We start from the raw sequence: 26,215 nt of genomic DNA, 5'->3' as shown, positions 1-26,215 counted from the left end.
AGTTTTAACCAGTTCCAGATCTTTGCTAAATACGAATATACTCTATATGCCCCTGTATACTTCACTTGCGGATCATGGGGAAAATATATGCATTGTTTACTTACCGCCACTATTCGCGATTGCAGCGCCATTTCCGTTTGCCTTTGTCGCAAACCTTCCATGATCAGTGAATGGGAAACAGCCATTTTCAAACTGATCACAGTGCCTCTGATGAGTGAGAGCTTGCGGCAGCGAGACGCAACCTCTCATTCACAAAACTGACTAACAATGACAGCGGACACCTGTACATACAGTACTTTACATTTTCAGCAGAGTTGATCACATATTATCTTTTCAGCTGAGAACAACTGGTTCTGCAAGGCTATTGAATGGTTGAGGAATTAAATGATCAATAAAATTTGACAAGGTTTTATTCAGTTTTTCCACTATACGGTCACATACCTGCTTAGATCATAGCTAGTGGATTGATAGTGGAAGAGTTTTTAATAAATCAAGGTCCGGTTCACTGGATCACTCACAGCTGGTTCTCCATTATTTTCCAACCTTAAAAATTAGGCTGAAAAACTTTCTGGAGAACACTAAACCGTGAGGAGTAGTCTTGAAAACAAATGTCTCAAAATGACCCTTGAAATCCTAAAGGTACTCATAGGACTTTGGGCCCCTTAGCGCACTTAGGGTGCAAAAAAAAGCCACACATGTCGTATCGCCGCACTCGAGAGAAGTAGGTTAATGTGTTTTGGGGTGCATTTTTACTCATACCCATGCTGGGTGGGAGAAATGTCTCTGTAAATGACAATTCTTTGTTTTTTTTACACACAATTGTCCATTTACAGAGATATTTCTCCCACCCAGCATGGGTATGTGTAAAAGTACACCCCAAAGCACATTATACTACTTCTCCTGAGTACGGTGATAACACATGTGTGGCACTTTTTTGCACCCTAACTGCGCTAAGGGGCCCAAAGTCCAATGAGTACATTTAGGATTTCAAGGGTCATTTTGAGACAATTGTTTTCAAGACTGCGCCTCACGGTTTAGGGCCCCTAAAATGCCAGGGCAGTACAGGAACCCCACAAGTGACACTATTTTAGAAAGAAGACACCCCAAGGTATTCTGTTAGGAGTAGGGTGAGTTCATAGAAGATTTTATTTTTTGTCACAAGTTAGCGGAAAATGACACTTTGTGAAAAAAAACTATAAAAATCAATTTCCGCTAACTTGTGACAAAAAAATAAAATCTTCTATGAACTCACCCTACTCCTAACAGAATACCTTGGGGTGTCTTCTTTCTAAAATGGGGTCACTTGTGGGGTTCCTATACTGCCCTGGCATTTTAGGGGCCCTAAACCGTGAGGAGTAGTCTTGAAAACAAATGTCTCAAAATGACCCTTGAAATCCTAAAGGTACTCATTGGACTTTGGGCCCCTTAGCGCAGTTAGGGTGCAAAAAAGTGCCACACATGTGGTATCGCCATACTCAGGAGAAGTAGCATAATGTGTTTTGGGGTGTATTTTTACATATACCCATGCTGGGTGGGAGAAATATGCTGCAGCTGATTGGTCGGTCGGTCTGGATAGAAAAAAGAGAGAAGAAAAAAACAAAACAAAAAGGAAGGGAAGGTGTCCGCCTGGACATAGGAGCTGCCGCCCCAAAAAATCCAAACCCACCAGCTCGTATGCCCAGGCAAACCTGATTTATTCATCCACATCGATTGATGTGAATGGAGAAATCATTGCTTGAGTTCTTTTTTGATACAAAGTGCTTGCCAAAACATATGAACCCCAACACCTCTCCTCGGCCCATATGCCTCGGCAAACGTATCTTTTTGACTGCAGAGGAAAAATCTCGTCCTGCAGCGCTGCATGCACCGACTTGTGTGTAATCTGACAGACGCGCAATGTTCTGTCAGGATGCACCATCAGTGCTGCAGCTGGTTAGTCGTTAATGGATGGAAAAAGAGAAAAAAAATACAAAAAAAAAAACAAAAAACAAGCAAGCAGCAAAGCAATTACTTCATTAACATTAATCAACTTTGAACTTTTTAAATAAAAACCTTAACATTGCGAACCAAACATTAACTTTTTTGCTTACCTGTTTTTTGGTTTTTTTTGGTTTTTTTTTACTTACCTCCCGGGGACAAACCTCTCCTCCCCCATGGGACAATGTGCGAAGTGCAAATCGCATGTGTTGTGGCGAAGTACATTACGCATTTTGTCCCAAGTGAAAGGAGAGGTTTCTGGCAGCCCTGTGTATTATGGTCTCTCGAAACCAGATGTTTGGTTTCACACTGCATATTGACATATCCGGTGGGTCGAGCCCGCCGCACCGTATCGTCCAAAACAGACCTTCAGGGAACACTACAAGAGTAGCAGTCGGCCTAGTAATGACCTGCGTCGCCATAGACTAACATGACTTCCGGGCCGATTGAAATTGCCGCAGAAGCCACGCAGTAACGTAGGCATGCACTAGCGTTAAGTCAAGCACTTCCGGTGTAGGGGGGAACCGCAAAGTGTGACTTTCGCCAGGCAATTTGCCCTAACTCATCACAGCAGTGTGAAATAGCACTGAGAGACCCTTGTGTGCCTACTGCTGTGTCTGTAGTTCCCTACTCTCTAATAGTGTACCTGCTTGTGCTACCTCTCAAAACACTACCCCTAGGCATAGGCCAGGCTGGTCAGGACAGGTGGGACAATAAACAGTGGTGTCACGCCTTATTCCAGCCCTGCTGCAGACACGACAACGTTTTCTTCAGATTCGGTGACCTGGGGTACTCGGAATTGGATAGGCGTAATGCCTTCCATGCAGCCGGCTAGTTGCATCTTGGGGTTGAGCCACGGCACCTCCTGGATACAGGAGTTCCATCACGATCTGTTTATGAAATTGAAGAAACGATCCAGTTCTACCAGCCTTACTGTAGAGAACATAGCTGTTGTACATTGCCAATTGAATGAGGTAAAAAGACACTTTTTTTATACCAGCGTCTTGTTTTTCGGGAAACTAAATAGGGCGCTAACCTCTGGTCATTGAAGTCCACCCCTCCCATGTTAGTATTATACTCGTGGACGACGAGGGGCTTTTCAATGACCTTAGTTCGTCGTTGAATTTCAACTGTCGTGTCTCCGTGAATGGTAGACAGAAAGTAAATGTCCCTCTTGTCCTTCCATTTCACCGCGAGCAGGTCATCAGCACACAAGGTGGCCCTCTTCCCCCGTTCAAGTCTGGTGTTAATGAGCCGTTGGGGGAAGCCCCGGCGACTAGGCCGCACGGTGCCACAGCATCGGATTCCTTCTATTTTTAAGTGCTGAAAGAGGGCCACACTTGTGTAATAATTGTCCACAAAAAGATAGTACCCCTTCTGGAACAAGGGTGACACCAAGTCCCACACAACCTTTCCGCAGCTCCCCAGGTAGTCAGGGCATCCGACCGGCTCCAATTTTGAGTCTTTCCCCTCATAGACCCTAAAATAAGATGTATAGCCTGTGACCCTTTCACAGAGCTTATACAGTTTAACCCAATACCGGGCGCGCTTGCTTGTGATGTACTGTTTGATGCGAAGGTGCCCGGTAAAACGTATGAGGGACTCGTCTACGCAGATGTTCTGGTCAGGGGTATAAGCATCTGCAAATCTGGATGACAGGTGGTCTATGAGGGGCCGAATTTTGTGGAGCCGGTCAAAAGCAGGGTGGTCACTTCGATGACAGGTTTCGTTGTTATTGAAGTGCAGGAAGTGCAGGATGTTCTCAAATCGTGTCCTGGACATGGCAGCAGAGTACAGGGGAACATGACATGCTGGGTCCGTAGACCAATAAGACCGCAACACATTCTGCTTTACTAGTACCGTGTGAAGGAGACCGCCCAAAAAATTTTTCATTTCGGAAACTTGGACTGGTTTCCACCGAAAAGGCTGGGCAAGGAACTTTTCCGGATTGGCGGTTATATATTGTGTGGCCTTACGGTTGGTCTCTGCCACAATTAAGTCTAAGAAATCCTGGGTGAAGAACAGATAGAAAAAGTCTAGGGCCGATCCTAGATTATCTGTCTCCACCTGGACTCCAGACTGGGCGGTGAAAGGGGGAAGTACGGGTGCGCCGGAATCAGGGGATTGCCAATTTGGGTTTGCCAGCACCTCTGGTAAACTAGTTGTAGTACGGACCCGTCTTCTTGGTGGCTGCGACTGGGATCTTACTGCACGTGCCACCGAACCAGTTTCAACTTCCATGCTGGTGCTCGCCACTTCACCAGGGTCTACGGAAGTACTGGTGCTAGGTCCAGGAGATGTTGTGCTGCTGGTGCCTGCCCCACCATGAAATCTCAGACCAGCACTAACACCACTCTGCTGCCCTTGAGGCCGATCCTGCGCCACCTGCGGTCCAACAACATGGGGTCCTGGCTCTAGCCGGGACCTCAACCTCGTCATCACTATTGGTCAGTGAGCCACTGCTCAATTCAGGTTCAAACTCTGACCCGGAAGATTCGTCGAATAAGGCGGCCCAATCGTCCTCATCCGACTGGGCCATGTACCTGAAAACCTCATCATCGGAATACCCCTTTCTTGCCATGGTGGACTGCTAAATTTATTGGGTATTCCTCTGAGACTACCCAAAAAAAAAGAGCACCTACCTAGCAAAAGGGAGTATTTGAGAGGTAGAAAGCTGTGGTCACTGAGTTTTGATAAAAAAAAAAAATCAAAACTGATGTTTACAGTGCCACAGCTATTGTACAGTGTTTTTTGCAGTGATCAGAAAAAAAAATTTCTGTCGCTGCGGTGGGGCGGGCTGAACGCAAGTGCAGGCGAACAATCAGGCCTGATCGGGCAAACACTACGTTTTTTTGTGGATCCTAGTGACCCTAATATAGATCTGACTGCGATCAGTAATGATCACTTACAGATACTAGCGACAGTGATGACGCTAATTAGTGACTGTGGTGCAGTGGGCTGAGCACTAACTGACAATTACAAAGGGGCCTAGCTAACTGGCCTAACTGCTAACACTAGTGATACTAAAAAAGTGACAGTTTTCACTGATCACTGTTTTTAGATCACTAGGATAGTGCCAGGGGGGTGGTGGCGAGTGGGGAATCAGAAACAAACACAGGACAATCAAAGCCGATCAAAGGCAATCACAGGGCAATCGCAGGCCAATCACAGGGCACTCCAATCACGGGAAAATCAAAGCCAATCACAGGGCAATCAAAGCCAATCACGGGACAATCAAAGCCGATCACGGGACAATCAAAGCCGATCACAGGCCAATCAAAGCCAATCACAGGGCAATCGCAGGGCAATAAAACCAATTACAGGACAATCAAAGCCGATCACGGGACAATCAAAGCCAATCACAGGCCAATCACAGGCCAAACACAGGGCAATCACAGGGCAATCAAAGCCAATCACAGGACAACCAAAGCCAATCACGGGACAATCGAAGCCGATCACGGGACAATCAAAGCCGATCACGGGACAATCAAATACAATTACAGCACAATCAAATACGATGTCAGCACAATCAAATACAATGTCAGCACAATCAAATATAATGTCAGCACAATCAAATACAATTACAGCATAATCAAATACAATGCACTGGGAAGGTGATTTGTGGGGGGGGGGGGGGGGGGGGGTCTGAGGGCGATCTGAGGGTGTGGGGGGTTGATTAGGTGCCCGCACGGGGCAGACTGGGTCCTGATCTGATGGGTGGCAGACACAGGGGGTGACGATGGGAGATCAGTGAGTGATTACAGGGGAAAATAGATGTAAACAATGCACTAGGGAGGTTATCAGGAGGGGGGGGGGTCTGAGGGTAATCTGAGGGTCTGGGTGGGTGATCAGGTGCCCCCAAGGGACAGTTTAGGGTCTGCTCTGATGGGTGGTGGTGACAAGGGGTGATAGGCAGGTGATAGATAGGTGATAGACAGGTGATAGACAGGTGATCAGTGGGTAAGGCAGATGTATACAAACGTATACAGTATACAGGGGGGTGGTCGGGGGGGGGGGTCTGGGGGGGATCTGAGGGTAAGGGGGGTGGTCAGGGGACCCTAGGGGGCAGTTAGGGACCTAATCTACGGGATTGCGTTGGCAGTAAGTGGCAGGGAGTGATTGATGGGTTTTTAGGTGGGTGCTAGGGTGCAGATACTGGTGTGCTGGGGTGGTCAGGGGGGGTTCTGAGGTGTGACATGATGAGATAGACATGGGTATGTATAATGCCAAGCACACTAATATCTATGCTGGGTTCCTTTTTTTCTTTCTCTGCCTGCAAGAGTTAAATATCAGGTATTTAAGTGGCTGACTCAGTCCTGACTAAAGCTACGTACACACATGCGACCACGATCATTCGTTGTCAACGACGAACAAACTTTTAATTGATGAAAGAACGACCTAAGTAAAGTCAGTTTTAAAAGGTGTGTAACGATCAGATCGTTAGAACGAACGTTACATCACGTAAAAGTAACTACTGCGCCTGCGCATAAAAATGAAAAGTTCCATGGAGAAATAGTGAAATGCGCATGTCAAGCCTAGTACGAATGATCGTTTCCATCGATGTACTACTTTTGCAAACGATCGTCGTTGGGAAAAATCCGCCAAGCTAGATCATTCGTTTTGAACGATCTAGCTCGTCCGTCGTTAGACTACATGGTCGTTGGCTGCTTTTTTTCAAACGATCGTCGTTTGAAATGATCGGGGAACGATCGTTTCAAACGACTATAGTCGCATGTGTGTACGCACCTTTAGACCAGAAGTGACTACAATGTGACCCTCACTGATAATTAATTCCAACTATAAAACTCTTTCCCTGCAAAAAATGGCTTCTGAGAGCAGGAAAGAGATAAAAGGGGTCAATAGTACATAGATTTTAGCTCTGGCATACTTTAATGAATGTGTAATTGAGCAAAAACAATAAAACAGTTAAAACTTAAAAAGTAGATTTAAACATAAAATGAAACTGTGGAATATCTCAAAAAGCCATTTTCAGGAGAAGGAAGATAGATACAATCGTTTATTTCATTAGTTTATTTTCACTTCAGGTGTCCTTTAATGGAGATGTCAGAAAACAGGGTACAATACAGTGAAGGCTACTATAAAGAGAAGCACTAAAATAGGCAGCACTAAAATAGATATATAGCATAAAGTGTTCTAGGAGGTGGAAACTTACTGGGTTGCATAATGGCTGCACAACTACACATAGAACATAATGGCTGTAGTCCTTGTATGAATTAATTTTGTTATTTACATTATTGTTAGGTCTTAAGATATTATTTTGTGTAAGGATTTATCTGTTCTGTGATCACCTGGCCAGCCCACCAGTGACTATCTGCGATGTGCAGAAACAGAGAACTATATACCACTATTGCTAAGCTCCACTGAAGTGATTAAAGAAACAGAGCACAAATGTGCATATTTCCCTCTTTATGGATGAGAATTGCACTGATTAATTTACCCATTAACGAATTCAGCTAAGTTAGAAATTCTTAGTGGCAAATTCAATTAAGCTCCACAGCAGCTTGTTTCCCACCAGAACTTATGTGAATTTGCAACTGAGTATTTCCATTGGTCCAGACAAGTAAGCTAGTGGTTTTCATTCGTTTCAGTATTTGGCGGGACAGAATCAGAAGCAGAATGATTTCAAGAATCTAAACACAGGAATTATAGAAGAACAGAAGAAAAGAAGAGATTTGTGGAAAATAAATGTATCACGACACTGAATTTTAACAAAATACTAAAGCATGCAAGTTCAGAGTTTTTTCCTAATTGTGGATTTCTGCAGTGTGAACAAGTCAGGTGCACAATATGCCACTTACCTGTCAAAGAGTTCCCCTCCTGTCACCAATTCCAGAATCAGCACAATATCTGTTGATGTCTCAAAGATTTCCTTTAGTTTTATCTGAAATAATGACAACAATGAATGGCAGTGTAACGTATACATAAAATGTGCTTTCATTTACATTATGTTAGTTACATTGCTTAAAAAAAATATCCAAAGTGTTACTGAATTGCTGCTCCCCCACCTACTCTTACTGCCGATGCACATACTGTACTAGTTACTTACGCGCAAGTAGATTAAACTCATGGCAGCCAGTAAAGACCACCTCAGCCGAGAATCTAGCGTGTGTTCAGCAGTGGCAGCTCCAGCTTCAGATTTTTGGGGTGGCACAAATGGGGCACAATGGCTAGCTGGAGGGGCCCACTGAGTGAGAGGTGGCCATTAATTATACAATCCCCTGGACGATCGATTGTCTGATTTGATCGTTATTTTCACTTGGAAATGATCATTCAGGGTTAATATTGAGTGAAAAATGTTAACCAATCCAATTAGATTGATGAAATCGATTCGAAAAATGGATCAATTCCATTTATCTAAGTGAACTAGTTAGCAGTTTTTCTTCTATTAAAGGGCCTGAACAAGCAAATCAGATGATTGATTGTCCATGGCAATATACCCTTAGGGTGGCCATACATCAGCTGACTTGGCAGCCAATCGACCATCCGATTATAATGTTATCGAAATCGGATTAAAATCGGTGCCTCCATGAGCATGCCCGATTGACGATGCAGCCAATTTCTGTCTGAAATTGGTCGCATGTATCGATTGGAGGTTCTGCAAGATGTCGGGCTGACTTGCTCGACTGGGTGCGCGGCAGTAATGGCGTGCGATATCGGGACAAGCAATGAACGCAACAGAACCCCCGACACTTTCCAACCTAATGTAAATGTTAATAAATGGTGACCACTACCTGGTCTGATTACAGCCCATATTGAAGGGTGCAGTTCTCTTATGGTGGCCACATACAATTGAATGGTAAGATCTGGACACTGCTAGCTAAGCTATTATTATGTCTGTTGTAGATGGTTGGATTTTATCAGGATCTTTAAGAGGGATTTAAAGGAATACTATCGATAACCAAGTGTTCTAAAATGACAGTGTGCAAATAATGTCTAAGTAGCTGTGTAAACATTTTCCTACTTTTCATGTTAAATATCAGAGGCAAAAGCTGTAATTGAGGGTAGGATTTAGCTATATTGGGACAAATCAATTGCAGAAGGGGTGTCTGCTTCAATGCACAGCCAGAGTTGCATATCAGACTACAGAAAGCAAATATCAAACATATCAAACTCTGAAAGCAAAAACAGTATGAAAAAGCTGTGAGAATTAGTTACATTTCCTCTGCTCTCTTCAGACAGGTCAGTCAGAAACACAGGACACAGGATCTGCAGCTGTTGGGAGCTCTCTTCTCTGTCACACACAGAGCTGCACATAGAGTTAACTGATCAAGTGTGAGGGGAATTTCTACTCTCCTCATGGCTCAGTCAGCCCTCAGTTTTGGCGTCAGTAAAGTTTGAATGTATTTTGATAACAGTAAACAATGAAGTTGCTACTAAAATGTATACACCAGTACTTGGCAGCACTTCCCAAATAATTCCTGTGTCAATTGAAAAAAAATATGTGAATCGATAGTATTCCTTTAACGTTAATCTATGTGTTATATGAGTACAAAGTTTTACTTTTAAAATTTCTCTATAAGAAATCTTGATGTGATTTTTTTTACTTGCCTGCTGTACAAAATTGTCTAACTCTATTGACTGTTTCACTATAAAGTGAAGCAATTCGCATTCCTTATGAATAATGGAAATGAAACCAGTTTTACTATATTCCAGACAGTGCATGGCGTTCAGTCACACAGTTTACCAGTTTACAGAGAAGTGTGCTGATAGTACTTATCTGTCAATAAACTGCCTATGTATGGGCTGCCCCGAGGCTGGAAGTCCTCTGTGTAATACCAAACTCACATACATAGGATGTTCACATGTTTACCAGTCTTTCATAAGTCATCATATATTTTATATGCCTGATATGAACTAAAATACATAATAAAATGCAAACGTTTTTATTTTTACAGTTATTGTTTTATTTACTCAATAGCTTAAGACTAGGGATGCTAGCACCATTGAATATGTTCAGTTTTATCAGCTGATAGATTTTTAAAGTTTGGATTCATCTGTAGTGAGAAATGTATCGAGGCAGCTATCTTTATTCCCTTTAGGCTAATTTCACACCAGGACGTTGTGTTAGAGGGGGCGTTAAGGTCGCATAACGTCCCCCTAACTCAACGTCTGGTGGTGCTGAATCTGGACGTCAGAGTGAGCCGCGTTGTGCAGCTCACTCTGGCGTCAGTGATGCCGTGATGCGCACTCTTGTGCGCATGCGGCATCACGTGGTCCCGCCGGCCAATCGCCGCACAGAGCGGCTGCTCCAGGAAGTAAACACTGCACGTCATAACGTGCAGTGCATATTAATTAGCCATGTGCCTGGCCGCTCTCCGCTCCTCCCAAACATTACTAAGCATGTGCAAGCAGTCTAACGCGGCTCAGCCGCGTCCAAAGTACTGCATGCAGTACGTTGTCTTGTGATGCAGCGTTACAATGTAACGCAACGTCCGCACTGTGAACAGCCCCATTGATTTTTCATTACTGTGCGGTGGGCTGCGTTACAGGCTGCTCTAACGTGCGCCTGTAACGTCCCACTGTGAAACCAGCCTTATAAACATGAAAAAATAGTCTGCCACTTATACTGGTCCATGGCTTTGGCAGTTTCAGAATCACACATCTGGAGCAAGTATGTAGCCAGTGGATTGGAGTCAGATAGTATACTGCTGCTAGGTCAGACGCTAAATGCAAAGGACCAGTGCAAAAGATGGCAGCCACCATATCTTCAGAATATACCTACAGGCTCGGCTCATCCACCTCTCCTGCTCTTTTACTGCTGCCCCTCTTTGATAATCCTTCCACTAGCTGCCAATTACATTGAGGATCTAGCTCAAACTGCTAAGCCTCTCAAAGAAAGCTTTCCATAGGTTGCCCACTCCATACGTTTTCTCACTAATTTCAAGGTACAATCCCATCCACAAATTTCGCTTGTCCTATGAAAACCTCCTGTTCTCTTGTCTGGTTCCCCTCTTTCTTTCCACAACTTCTCACAAGTTTTTACTCTGTTTTTGGTACATCACTGCTCGCCGTATTACTTCCTGCAATGCCGCCCACTGAAGTATAGTGGACGGCATTGCAGGAAGTCATGTGGCGAGCGGTGGAACGCAAGAAAGGAAGATAATTGCTTCCCCGCTCGCTGCATTACAATTACATTTGCGCAAATAGCTGGAGGGGGAGCAGGGACGGGGGTACCCAGGTGAGGGAGGGGGCTCCCCTCCGACTCCCCTCCTCGCCACTGTGCCTGCTGCCCCCCTTCCTGTCTGCTACCCCCTCCAGTTCAGCGGCCCCCACCCACTCATGGCCAGGGCTGGGGATCCATTGTTTAAAATGCAAACGGATCTGAAATGTATGCTGCAAAGGGCAGCACGGATCCGTTTGCGTTTCGGTTTTTGATAACCGGAGCCCGGACCACAGATTGTGTTCTGCAACCGTACCAAGTGGGAACGAGCCTTAGACTTTATCATTTCTGCTGTACTTATTTAATCAAACAAACATGACCTTTATAGCTGGATGTTTTTATACCATGCATGAACTGTTGCTGGATGTCCTCTGAGTGGAAAAAACAAGCTTTTGAAAAGTAAAGTCATACATTTTTAGATTCATACCTCTCTAAGGAACATTAGGATTTCAAAGGCTTGCCTTTTCATTCTTTTGAGTTAGCAAATAAATAATATATTTCGTACTTCTAAAGCTTTTGCTTTTCAATATAATGTTATCAACAAATGTGTGCCCTTGGCATTCACTGGCCACTGACTGCAGGAATGAGCTCCAAATTCCCTCTATTTCCTCAAAGCATAAGTATCTATTATCCTAGAAAGCCTTCTCTGTCTCAGCTCATCTCTGAATTGTTTATCACCAATAGCACATTTAGCCATATAAAATGCAACTGCATTACATTTGGTACTGTATATTAAAATAAATACATAAATAGAAATACTTACAATGTTAGGATGTGACAATCGTAGTAGCACTCCAATTTCAGTCCTTACAATTTTTTTGTCAATCTGCAATTGTTGGAAAGCAAAACAGCATTCAGTGAACCATACAAGGCTACACCTATACCCACAGCAACTTCTACAGCCGCCCACAGCAGCCACATTACAGTAGCCCAGTTTACAAAGGAGAACATTTCTTAAAGCTGTGCTCCTGTCTCTGTAAGAGCGCAGTGGCACTGCCCAGTCACTCTGACACCCCAAACCTGCACAGTAGCACAGAGACACTCATACATGGAGGAAAAAGCCATGAGAAGTGCAACCACTCTTGTTTATGGTGAAGACCAAGGCTGCATGAACATATTCGATAAGCCCTTGTCAAATATGTTCTGAGGGTCCAAGCGCTGGAACAGGAAGCTTGAGGAGGATGGGCAAAGCCTCTGGATTATCCAGAGGTTTTCCTCTACAGAGGTAAGTGCAATGAGGGAAAAAGTATCTGATGCCCAGCTGATTCTGCTTTTTGTCCTCTAATCGGGAAATGACCAGTCTAGAATTGTAATGGTAGGTTTATTGTAGCTTTGACAGAATAACAACTAAAGAACCCTCAAAAACCTGGTGCCCCAATGCCAGAGCTTGTTGTGCATTTTAATGAGTGAAATACGTTTTTGATCCCCTATCAACCAGCAAGATTTCAGACTCCCGGATGTCTTCACTGTATGCAGGTAATGGGTTGAAATTTGGAGCACACTCTTTATAAGGGAGTGCTACTAATTTCAGCTTGTTACAGGACCTGTATAAAAGACACATGTGCAAGGAAAGCACTAAATCGATCAATCAGATTCCAAACTAGCCACTGTGGCCAAGACCAAAGAGCCGTCCAAGGATGCCAGGGATAAGATTGTTGACCTGCACAAGGCTGCACTGGGCTACAGGACTATCGCCAAGCAGCTTGGTGAGAAGGTGACAACAGCATGATGATTTGCAGATGGAAGAAACACCAAATGTCATAAGACGGCGGCCTGACCGCATTCAGCAAGCGGAACGCGGAGGTTTTTCCGCGTCCGCATCAGCGGCACCATCCACCACATGGTCGCATGCGGAACGCGGAGAAACGTCCGCATCGGCGGTGCGATCCACCATTCGGTCACAGGCCTCTCGGCGTACTTTACGTCGAGGCTGTGGTCCGGTTCTTCCCTCACAGGCCTCAGGGCCTGTCACACACCAACGCTATCCTCAATCCAGTCTGGACCCCGTAGGGGCTGCGCGCGTGTGCAATAAAGCTTTTTATACTCTTAGAAGGAGAGTCAGCTGACCAGCTGGTCAGCTGACCTCTGTAAGGTCCTTGAGCTGTGCTGCAAGGTCCTTGAGCTGTGTTGTGATTGGCTGATTGGCTGGGCGGGCTGTTTGAGCCCAGCACAGTATAAAAGCAGGCATTCTGTCAGTTGCAAGTTGTCTGCAGTAAGCGTTACTTTGTGATAGCCCTCAGACCTTAGCTAGATCCGAGAGAGACAGTCCTAGCTGGAGCAAGGCTCCTGTCTCTCATCAGTCAGTCTTTGTTGTTTTCCTGATTATTGTATATTTGTATGTAACCTGATCTCTGTTATAGTCAGCCAGTCAGTTGATCTAATAGTCAGCCAGATAGTGATCTGACAGTCAGTACCATCGTGGGCCAAGTGCGGCTTGCCGTAACTAGCCCACAACAGTCAGATTTGTTATTTTCCTGATCTGCGACATATATTGGTTTTGCCAATATATTCGCAAGCACTATTGTTATCTGTGCCATTTTCTGATCTCCCGTTGCCGAACCTCTGCTTGTCTATTTCACTACGAGTTCGGCTTTCTGACTTTGTACCTCCGCCTATCTGATTTCCGTTACTGACCTTGGCTAGATTTCTGACTCTGCTCTCTGTTTCACGATTCGGTACCTCGCAGCCAGTTTGTTACCGAACCGTTTCCGTCTGACTTTGCCCCCTTTAGTGGTTCTCCCACTAAAGGGTTTATTCTGCTGAATCCCTCCTTGCGGAGGTCTCAGTGGTTCCCCAGTATATCATTGCTGCTGGGGAACGCGATTCTAGCGTTACGTCATCTAGTCGCAGAATCACACACACTGCGTTTCTCTTTTAGAGGTAACCAGTCCTCTTAAAGATATCAGTGTGGTGGGTTTTCCACTGTCGTTATACCCGGTATCCAGAGTTACAAATAAATATCCGCATTATTGGTGATTCCGCAGATCGCCACATAATCGGATATATCAGCATTATTGGTGATACTGCGGATCACCAACAATCTGAATACTCTGAGTGTGCACCAAACACCACACATTGTTACACCAAATAACCAGGGTTGCTCATCCGGATCCCGGGTACCCGGGTTAACCCGGGTATCCGACCATTTTTACGGTATCCGGATCGGATCCGGATCCGGATACCTGGGCCACTATCCGGATAGCTCTATCCGGATATCTGGCCGCATAATCCGGATACCCGCGGATATCCGCGGATATCCGTTCTACTATCCGGATCCGGATAGTGTAACTAAAGGGAATGATGTCATTCAGCCAATCAGAGGGCTCCCAGCAGAAGCCCTGGCAACCAAGCAACCAATCACAGAGGGGAACCTTGGCCAGTCCCTCCTGTATATAAGGAGGGGGGCCATGATGAAAAAATCGTCCTTGCTGTGACTGCCACTGAGATAGTTTGTCCAGTGTGTATTGTTAAGAAAGTGCATTATCCCAGTGATAAATCCAGCGTTTTTATACACCAACACCTGCTGTATATAACACTGTTGTCTATTGTAGTGTAGCTAGTAGTGTTTCATATTGTTGTAGTTAGTTAGTGTGTCAGTCTGTGCTGTCTGTGTGAGCTGTGACAGTCTCTGCTGCTGCAGCTTGCAGGCAGCAGCTCTGCTATCTGTGTCTTAGTGTGCTGCTGTTTGTGCACATAGGCCAGTGCTGGTGCTGCCTTAGCTACACAGTTGGAGGATTACTGTGTAGTGTGTAATTGTATTTTGTGTAGTTCAGTACTGCAGTCAGTGCTAGTTGTGTTAGACTAGTACTGTCTGTGTGTGAGTGACTACTGAATTTCTGCTGTGTCTTCTTGATCTTGAGTGTCAGTGTGACAGACCGTCCGTTAGTGTGCACACTGTGTTCTACTGCGCTCTGTCTGTATCACCCCCCAATTTCAATAAAGTACCCCACATCCATCATACGTGCAGTATGTCTGCTGGCACTGGCAGCCGGGGGAAGGCCATCAAAGGCAAAAAGAGAGGGAATATTGCTGGCACCGTCACCGCCAGCAGTTCTGCCATACTGCCCATTCAGCCGGTAGCCACTGGCCGTGGACGCACTGGGCGCCAAGCTGATAGGGGGAGTCACGCTGTAGCGGCGCAGCAGCGCATAGCGTAAATTTTTCAGCAGGGTAGGCGGCGCAAATTGGAGGAGAAAGACGCCGAGCCTGTGATGCAGCTAATTTTGGATGAGCAGGGCACCAGCAGCGCTGCAACAGAGAGCTCCACCCCCACCACCACTCCTGTTCGCAGGAGCAGCAGCAGCCGCCCAGCAGCAGTGCATGGGGACTCGTCGTCAGTCATGTCGACCCCTGCAGGCAGCCTACCCTCAAGTGCTGCTGAGTTGTTTAGTCCAGACCCCACAAGCACAATCAGGCCTGTAACCACAGAGGTTGAGGGGGATATTCTTTCCCAAATGGGATTTATGGCTGAGTCACAGATGGTGACGATGGTTGTTGGGGAGGGGTCCTACTCCTTGCCCGATGTGTCAGACTCAGCAGAAGAGGAGTTGGGGTCCACAACATCCCATCAGTTGTTTGAGGAGGGGGAATCTGGCGATGATTATGATGATGAGGCGAAGGACAGAGACTACCACCAACCACAGGAGGTGCATGTTAGCTCCTCTGAGTCTGAGGAGGAGGATACGTCGGTGGGTCTGACACGGATAATCATGATCTCTGAAATTGGCAGGAGCAGCAGTGAGCAACAGCCTGCTGCTTTATCTTCTTCCGCTACCACCAGCCGCACCACTCAACCCCAGGCCCCAACCCCCGCAGCAACAAAAGTAACAGCAGCAGGGCGTAAGGGGAAATTTTTATCTCCTATCTGGAATTATTTTAATCTGCCGTCACTGGACAGCAAGTTTGTCACCTGTAAGGGGTGCCTGGTGAAGTTGAGCAGAGGTAGCACCCCCGCCACCTATGGCACCTCCAGCTTAATAAAACATCTGGCTGGTAAACATCACAAGGAGCATGAGGAGTTCTTGAGGCTAATGGAAGCTGGCACTGTCAGTGTTCCACCCCAAACCACCACCGGAACCCCCTTTTCCACTCCTACCGACACTGAGGACTGTTCAGGCAGCCAGTCCTCAGTGATCTCCTCTGCTCCCTCCTCGGCTTCCCGTGCAAGCCAGAAGCGACACCAGACCCTGCTGACCGAGGTGTTTGCTATCAGGGCTCAGCCTCCCAGCAGCCGTCGGATCCGCCTGCTCAACGGCCTGCTTACACGGGCCATGGCCTCCCAGCTCCTCCCGTACTCCTTTGTGCAGGATGGGAGCGACATGCGCGCACTCCTACAGTGCGCAGCGCCGGATTGGCCTGTCTCCAGCCGGCACTATTTCTCAAGGACGGCCATGCCAGCACTACACCGCTTCGCAAAGGCCAATGTGGAACGTGGGCTTGATCAATCGGTGGGTGAGCGGGTCCATGTGACTATGGACTCGTGGAGCAGCCGGTTCGGGACAGGCCGCTATTTGTCCTTCACCGCACACTGGGTAAGTTTGGTGGAAGTAGGTGAGGAGGGGACAGCAGCATCATCAAGCCAGTGGGTGGTGCCACCCCGCAGTAGGGTCAGGGGAAGTGCAGCAAGTGCCTCTGCTCCGGTTCCACCCTCCGGCACACCCTCCGCCGCCAAACGCCCCCGCCTCAGCAGCAGCAGTGTGAAGTCCCGCCACTGCCAAGCACTGCTGGAGATGGTCAGCCTGGGCAAGCAAAGCCTGACCGCAGAGCACGTCCTGGACAAACTCAAGGAGCAGGAGAGGCGTTGGCTGACCCCCAGAGGCCTCAGAGTCGGAGAGGTGGTGTCCGATAATGGGGCCAACCTTGTCGCTGCCATCCGCTGGGGAGACCTCACCCACATCTCCTGTCTGGCCCACGTCCTGAACCTGGTGCTTCAGAAATTTTTGAGCACCTACCAGGGGATGGAGCCACTTTTAAAAGCTGCTCGCAAAACGGTGGGTTATTTCCGCCGCTCGGGCGGTGCCTCATCGGTCCTGGAAGCTGTGCAGCTGGAGCTGAACCTGCCACGGCACCGTCTGATTATTGACGTTCCAACACGGTGGAATTCCACCCTGGCCATGTTGGAACGTCTGGTTGAGCAGAGGCAGGCTGTCAACCACTACTTGGCCAAAGCCACCGCCGATGCCACCACCATGTACAGGAGCAGCACCAGCAGCCACCTCCCGGAGATGATACGGATTGCTGAATGGAGAAAAATGCAGCTGGTGTGCATGGTCCTGGCACCCTTCCTGGAGGCCACCGACTTGGTCAGCCGGGACCGGGCGTCAGTTTGTCAGTTGGTGACCATGGTGAACTATAATCTAAACACTATTAATGTGTAATTTTTTTGGGATGTGTCTGTGCTGTCCGAGTTGTGGGGGGGAGGCTGCATCAACCTACTCATTCTGCTGCTCCTGTCTGTGGTACCCACCAACACCAGGGTCCACACAACTATTTCTTCTGCTGCCACCAGCTACTACGCCACTCCAACAGCTGCATCGACCTACTCATTCTGCTGCTCCTGTCTGTGGTACCCACCAACACCAGGGTCCACAAAACTATTTCTTCTGCTGCCACCAGCTACTATGCCACTCCAACAGCTGCATCAACCTACTTATCCTGCTGCTCCTGCTGCTCTTGTCTGTGGTACCCACCAACACCAGGGTCCACACTAAACTGCATCGTCTGCTGCCACCACCTATTACGCCACTACAAATACAATAGCCTGCCACCAGCTATCACGCCACTAGCCCACTACAATAGCTTTAATTTTTTGGCGATGTCGGAGCTGAAAACTGCCATGTCCCAGTTGTGCGATTGGACTTTGGACATGTGGGCTGCACGACCGCTGTCTGGAAGCTAGTCCTGATGGTAATTGACAGCTTCTTTTTTTTTTTTTTCATTTTATGTCCACCAAATAATTAATTAGTATTTTCCTTTAAAAAATCATGATACTACATGCATCATTTACCCTAAAAACCATTTTAAACCTATTTAAAGGGCACTTCCGGGTTTTCAATCCGGACACCCGAATAGGTCGGGTACCCGCGGGTAATTTAGTCGGATATCCGGATTGGATCCGGATATCCGCAAGGTCGGATCCGGATATCCGGATCCGGATATCTGGGTACCCGGATCCAGATCCGGGCGGGTAATAAAAAGCACTACCCGAGCATCCCTGCAAATAACTGTCAATCTCCCTCGGTCTGGTACTCCATGCAAAATCTCACCTCATGAGGTTGCGATGGTCATAAGAATGGGGACAAAGCAGCCCAGAACTATATGGGGTTAACTAGTCAATGATCTTAGGGCAGCTGGGACCATAGTCGCCAAAGTCATAGCTTGATGTGCATTGTAATGAGTTAAAAAAAATTTGATTTCCTATCAAAAGATGACTTAGTACTTGGTGGCAAAAACCTTCTTGGCAATCACAAAGGGCAGACGTTTCTTGTAGGTGGCTACCAGGTTTGTACACATCTTAGGAGGGATTTTTGCCCACTCCTCTGTGCAGATTCTCCCCAAGTCAGTGGCATCCTTGGGCAGCTCTTTGGTCTTTGCCATGGTGTCTAGTTTGGAATCTGATTAGTGTACAGGTGTCTTTTATACAGGTCCTGTAACAAACTGGGATTAGGATCACTTCCTTACAGAGGGTACTCCTAATCGCTATATTTATTTATTAACAACATATTTCACTAATTAAAATGTGCATTAAAGTAAACATGAGATGGAAGCAAAGCAAAAATGTATATATACCTGGGGCTTCTTGCAGCCCCCTTAGGCCTGATCGCTCCCCTGTCATTCTCTGCCACCTCCTCGTTCACCTGCAATTACCCTCTATAACTTTTGGAGTCAGGGCCCCATCGTGCTTCCATTGCCGGGAGCATTCTGTGTCTGTGCAGTAGTACTACACAGGCGCAGAATGCTCCTGGCCGCAGGAGTGTGACGGGGGAGCGTCTGCACCTGTACCAGCTGGCTCTGACTGGCCAAAGTTACCGGGAGGATTGAAAACTAACAAGGAGGCAGTGGAGGATGATGGGGGAGCAGTCAGGCTCAAGGGGGCTGGAGGAAGCCCCAGGTATGTATGAATTTTTGCTTTACATTCATTGCAGGTACAATTTAAGCTCTGGCATTTGGGACACTGGGTTTTGAGGGTTATTTTGTTGTTACGCTGTCTCTCACAGCTACAATAAACCTACCTTTAAAATTATAGTCTAGTCATTTCTTGGTCAGAGAGCAAACAAGCAAAATCAGCAGGGGAAGAAATATTTCTTTCCCTCACTGTATCAAACTTTTTAATTTTTTGCTTGCTTCAGGTACACTTTAAGCTAGCCATACATGGCATGGGTTGAAAATAGCTCAGACTGGCAAGAGACCTATAATGCGATTTGATTTGGTAACAATAATTGATTTACCGTACCTCCTTGCCTCACTCAACTATGGAAGAAATCTGACTAATGCTGGGCATACACGGCGTTGAGGGGAGGATTATCTATCGAGCCTGATGGCTCAATTGATAATATCCGCGCTCGATCCCCGCAGGCGGACAATAGCGGCAAATCGAGCGGGTGATAAGAAGCGCGGGCTGGGACGAGCAGGAATCGATCCGCGCGGACGAGCGGGGACGCGGCGGGGGTCGATCCGGCGGCTAATCGGCCACCGGATCGACCCGTGTATGCCCAGCATAAGAGTCAACTGTACCATTGCTCCCAGTGCAGTTCTATGCAATGAAACTGTACATGATCAATGCTAGTTTAGTGATAGTTCAGTAAATTATAAAAAAAAAAAACTCATGAAAATTCACAAAGCTGATTTACCTCATGGGGTATTTTATTTGATATTTTAAATAATCATTTGGTATTTGATGGATTGTCATTTTTTTATTATACTGAAAAATAAAAAAGCAAGTTCAAGCTGCATAAAATTAACACAAAATTTGTATGAGCTCAAAACCATTAGCATCTTATTAAAGCAGACCTAAACTTTTGGTCAGCACACAAGGAATACACATATAATTGCTAAAAAAATTCAAAGTGTGTATCTTTAGAGAGATTAGTCTGTCTAATTAGGCTTTGTCAGCAAGTGTAGATGGGCTGTCTGCTCTGTTTGAACTGTGCCACAGTGGTTGTTCTAGGCTAATATGTAAACATTGGAGGATAACCCTTTCTGTGCTCCCAGGATACCAGGAAGTAAACACTGCAGGGTCTTTGTAAGAGTTATGTAAGTTGAAATAAAGAAATGTTTTTCTTTAAAAGTTATTATGCTGTTGCATATCTTTTAGAGCAGAGAGAAAGTACTGAGTTTACGACCGCTTTAACCATTTTTAACCACTTCATGACTGCCCATTGGAAGTGGAAAGCAGTGCATGACAGACTTTGGGAATTGGCATTTGACAAAATGTTTGGTAAAATCTGTGGTTTTCTGCTTTACTGCATGCAGTGATGCTTTTGAATTGAACCCATAGACAGCAAACTTTTCTGTATTAAGTACTAAATGATGTGTTGTGGCTTCACAAATGCCTATGTGTTGGCCAGAAGACCATTATAAAACAAACTACATGCAAACTATCCATAAAGGGAAAGAAGTTGGTGATGCCAGGGCTGTTTCATAAGTACTTACTGTCTTTTTAATCATTTTTGCAGCATAAGCCTTTTGCGTTCTTTTTTCCTCGCATTTGAAAACAACAGATGTTGCTCCCCTAAACAGAAGGAAGAAGAAAGCATTATCTAGTGTTCTTACACAACCCCATCAGCCTGCTCACTACACAGCACACAGATGTGCCTCTGCTAGCTTTCTTGATCACTGTGGCTTTTACCAGTTAATGTTTTCACACATGTATCAGCAGGAAGGTGACGTTACAATGTTTTTCCTCAGTTTCACACATCATATTTCTGTTCTCTGATTTGAGGAATTTTATCTGTTATTTAAACATTTACATGTCCCAACCCTTGTCCATTGTTAAATCTATTTATATAGATTGCAATAAAACAAGTCCAATGAAAAACAGAGGTAAATAGTTTTTTGTTGGCAAAGAAACTGTAACATTCTACTCCAATCTTTGCTTCTATTTGCTGGCTACTGGCCAGTACAAGCAAGCAATGGGTCTCTTGCCCCCAGGCTTTTAGATGGCATTTAGACAGCCTGGGACACAAGAACTTAGGTCTGGCTCACCAGGGCATCCCAAGGCGCCTCTGCAAATGCTTTTCTGAAAGCGTGCAAAAAAAAAAAAGTATTTGACAGCTTTCGACGGCAATCTACATTTTTCACCGCTGCAGGGAGACACGGAGGCGTGGCGGTAAACAACCCTGGAAGCAGGGTGACCTCAAATGACAGGAAAAATAGGGATCGAAATGCGGCGTTTGCACAAACAACGGTAAAATATGGGAAACACTGGGTTTAATGGGAGCTCTTAAACGATAAGTGTCACGGCTGTTGTTTACCACCCGGAGAGCATCCGTGTGAACCAGGCCTTAAAACTGAAGGATCAGAAGCAGAGCAATATGGGTATGTTATGCATGTAAGTGCTACTGAAAGACAAGAAAGCTAAACAACCAAGACCATAGGTGTAGATGGAGAAAAGAAGAGGCCTTTAATGTGACCCCAGTTACAAACACGCAACGTAATAGCATTTCTAATAAAACCAGGTCAGGAATAAATGATGTCTAATAATCTCAATCACAAGACGAGTTCACAGTAGGGATGACAGCTCTTCTTTTTTTAGGTAGGTAAGTCATTCATGAGTTATTTATTGGGGGCAGTGGAGACATACTTACAAACTAAAAACAAAATACATTTGATGAGGTTTTGAAGCATCTTGTAGTTGGAAACATTACAGAGACTCCAATTAATGAAGCACGTAATCCTTTTTGTCAGCATGAAGATTAATATTCTGCATCTTGTTTTACTAATGCCACGCTGTCCTATATTTCACTCTGGAATGTAGACATTTAAACACACCACTTGTGTCTCATGATAGTTTAAATGGAAACACCAGTCTTCAGCGAAATCCGTAACAAACATACAGTATATAAGAGCTGCATGAAGGCTGCAGAAGTGGCTGGAATTGCATTCACTGTTCTATTTAAGTGCATACAGACATCATGACTTCTGAGGTGCCTATAATACTAAAATGTAGGAAATAACTCACAAATATTAATTTCCTGCTACCGGGCACAATTAGTTTTTATGAAAGATTATTTGTCCCAAAAAAAGAAAAGACAAGACAGACAGCTTAGTGAGAATGCTTCTCTTAGACCAATTGTCCTATTTCTCTTATTCATCTACTCTTTTACAGGAGAGGAGAGGGAGGGAGGAGTTGGGCCCCCCTCCCTACTGCTCCCCCCTTTCTTCACTGTTATGCCCCAGTCTGCCAAAGCTGGGGAGGGGGGGGGGGAGGAACCCATAACTGGCAACCTATGCTGGGGCACTCATAACTGTCTACCTGTGCTTGGGCACCCATAACTGGCCACCTATGCTGGGGCACCTATGCCTGGCTACCTATACTGGGGCACCTATAACTGCCTACCTATGCTGGGGCACCTATACCTGGCTACCTATACTGGGGTAGCCAGTACGTTACGCGTTGAATTAAATTAACGAAGTGGACCCGACAACTAGCCTAGTGAGAACGGACAGTGTCCATTCTCAAAAGCTTCCGTGACATACATTTTCCCATATGGTGCGGGAAAATGTGCCAAGTTTGAAATCTACATTCAGCTTAGGATCCGCTTCCTGCACTAAGCGGAGCTTAAAAGAGGTCCCGAATGGGTATGTTTTTAAGCAAGTATGAACCGGTTCCAATGCTCCACCTAAAGAGGAACTGTAGTAAAAATAACATCATGAATAAAATTGCTTATTTTTTACAATATTTATTTATAGATTATTTAGTCAGTGTTTGCTCATTGTAAAAATCGTTCTTCTCCCTGAATTACATTCTGAAGTTTATCACTGGTGGTAATATTTTTAGTTCTGCCAGGTGATCTGTACGGAATGTTCGTTTACCGAGACCTTTATGCACAGAGGGAGACACTGCTTGCTTGGCAGTTGGAAAAAACGATTATTTCCCACAATTCAAGAAGGATCACAGACAGCAAATTGTCAGGACAATGGTCATGACATCATACTGTGGGAGGAGTTTCACCACAATATCAGCCACATAGATCCCCCATGATGATCTATTCGAAAAAAAAGGTAAAGATTTCTCTTGGGAAAGGAGGTATTAGCTACTGATAGAAGTGAAGTTCAATCCTGGGACAGCTGAGGCCATGTGATAGGTCACAATTCATTAAGCTTAACTCTAATATTTAATAATGACTCTGAGCTCTTTGTCCTGTTATCACCTTGGTAATAAATCATTTAGTATTCACTAAGCAATTTAACTTGTGAAATCCTTAAGTTAAGGATTAAATGAAATCAATAGGAAGAGAGGGAGAAATAAAGAAGCTGAGCCAAAAAAATTGATCCACTGGTGAAGTTTCATCAAGACACAATGTTCCAATTAGGAATTTGAGGAAGAGAGAAATGTCTGCTTCTATATCTTAAAATTCCCATTCACATGAATAGTTTATTATTGTCATGCTTTTCCTCTGGGCACTCCTGTTTCATTCTACACCCCAAAATAAATCTGATTTGTTAATTGGTGCTCCCCCAAATCGGCCTTAGGCTATAATAAGAATACTGTGCTAAGGTAGGGATTAGAGTATGAGCTCCTCTGGGGAACAGTGATGTGACTATGTACTCTATAAACCATTGGGAAATATTTCAGTGCTATATAAATACATAATAAAATGAATAGTACTTATGTTTTAGCAGGGTGGTGTAGTCCTAACGACATCACAGCATAAGTAAGCACAGGTAATGCTCCATCTTATATTCATTGTACATGATCACCCTCATCTTGATTTGATGTATTATTATGGTGTTCAATTCCCTGAAAGAAAAACTCTACATGACCCAAATGTTGGATTTCTGTGATCTATCCCTGAAGAAATCGTTTTTTACAACCGATTTTTAATTAATTGGTCATATTTGGAGTTTTTGTTATCTTTGTTCAGAGGCTCTGAGCATCCTTACACACAATAGCTCTACCACACTGTTGCTGTACATTGTGCAGCATCCTGTCCTGCTCTACACAATGAATAAGTCATTCAAAACAATTGTGATCTGTACTGTAAACACATCACTCACAATCAGTCACTGCTATAAGCCTATATAGAAATTGTCTGTGCTTTAGGCAACTGAACAGTTAAACTGAAGGGAGAAGGGACTGCTGCTCAGAGGCAGATGCTGAGGTACTCCACAGGGATCTGGCAAACATAAATGCCTCTCTAGTGAATTCTGCTGTAACTCTACTACAACAGTTCAGGAAACCTTCCAGGAGGGGATGAGTATTTTGAATTTGTTTACATTTGCAGAATGCGGACACTGATCACTTCAGTACTCTTGTATATAAATAATCAGATCTATACATATGTATGTACTCAGTATAACCGCTATCAATGTAAAAGAAAGACAGACACTATTCTAGTACTGATGGGTAGTAAAACGAGTAAAGGTCTGTTTCCACTAAGTGATAAATCGCAATGCAAATATTCACATTGAAACTGAAACCAATGCATGTCAATGGAGTAATTTCCATAAAATGCGTTTTCTTTTCAGGACAATGCAGAAAAAACATGGACTGCATTTCTGTACCACGCATCCATTTCCCATGTAATGACTGTCAGTTTACATTAGATGCATAAGGAAATTCACATTAAAATTTGCATAAAAACTAAAAAAATTTGATGCAGGAAAATGGATTTGAAATGTCATATCCTAGTGGAAATGGGCCCTAACAACAGTGATGTGTGTTACCACATGAATATCTCTCAATGGTTGTGAGCAGCTGATAAATAAACAGTCACTCAGTGGCACTGAATAACTGCTGCACTTGTACATTAAACTGTAAAGCTACTTACACATGGCTGAACTGAAAATTAAAAGTCAAAATAAACATAAAAAAGTCATACTTACCTCCCATGTAGTCTACTCCTCAATCACTTTCTCCTCTCCCACGTCCTGTTTGTCCACTGTGACCAATAGAATTCTCCGTCCTCCATTTTGAAAATGGTCATTACCCCATAACAGCTTCCTGGTCAGCACACAGTTAAACTGTAATATCCCCCACTTGAGCCATAGGGAAACATGGACACATCAGTTCTCCTCTCAGCTGTAACTGACAGCAACTGATATATAACTGATAGCAACTGATATTTTCAGTTCTGACAAAATGTTGTCAGAACTGGAAGGGATCATTGTCAGAAGAAAATGGTGAGCTTCTGAGAGGAACTGATGGCAAGGTAACTATGTAATGTTCATTTGAAGTTACCTCATGTGTTTATTTTAAATGATTTTACTCAGTACAGGTTCCCTTTAAGTCTCCATAATACAGCACAGTGTCTTTACAGTTCAATACAAAAGATAAACTCTAGGTAGCTATAATCAACAAACAATGCTCCGAATCAGTATGAGTGTATAGCAAGTTTAAAACTTTATAATATTATTAGACTCTTGAACTATGGTAACTGGAGGCACAGCACTATTTCAGGTTGCTTTAAACTTGAGATAAACTCGACTTATCCCTTCTGCTAGGTAATAGGTATTTACTTGCCACTAATTCGGATCAGTATACTTTGAGCTACTAATGCTTTTAATTGACTCCTCCTTTTGAAAGATGCGCTATTCCTGTTAAAACTTATTAAAGGTATTAAAGGAAAGCGGCACCTTCTCTCATCACAGCAGTGAAAGAGCAGTACTCAATTATGGCGCCATATATTTCAAATACAGGAAGTGAGCAGCAGCGATGTCACTTCCTGTATATGGCGCTGTCATTGGTCATCAGTTACTCTCTTACCGCTATGAAGAGAGAAGGCACTGCTGAGGATATGGAGCATCGCAGCAAGCCAGGGAAACCTTGTACTGCAGAGGTGTTCTGTGTCATACATCACGCCAGCAGTCGATCGTGCGGAAAGTAGCAGGGACACA

At 44.8% G+C, this 26,215-nt stretch overlaps 1 protein-coding gene across 1 annotated transcript in view; it reads right to left on the bottom strand.

Moving 5' to 3' along the window:
* Positions 1-26,215, bottom strand: part of LOC137511655 (calcium/calmodulin-dependent protein kinase type IV-like) — an 81,888-nt gene that overhangs the window by 36,701 nt on the left and 18,972 nt on the right. Inside the window, exons 3-5 of the mRNA XM_068233997.1 lie at positions 20,810-20,888; positions 11,922-11,984; positions 7,797-7,879 (exon numbers count right to left, since the gene is read on the bottom strand). Coding sequence (XP_068090098.1) covers positions 7,797-7,879; positions 11,922-11,984; positions 20,810-20,888 — 225 coding nt within the window. The remainder of the gene's footprint in view (positions 1-7,796; positions 7,880-11,921; positions 11,985-20,809; positions 20,889-26,215) is intronic.

Source organism: Hyperolius riggenbachi, chromosome 1 (genome assembly GCF_040937935.1).
Source record: "Hyperolius riggenbachi isolate aHypRig1 chromosome 1, aHypRig1.pri, whole genome shotgun sequence".
NCBI classification, from domain to species: domain Eukaryota; kingdom Metazoa; phylum Chordata; class Amphibia; order Anura; family Hyperoliidae; genus Hyperolius; species Hyperolius riggenbachi.
The sequence above is the reverse complement of the archived record's forward strand: the minus strand, read 5'-3'. Positions and strand labels throughout refer to the sequence as shown.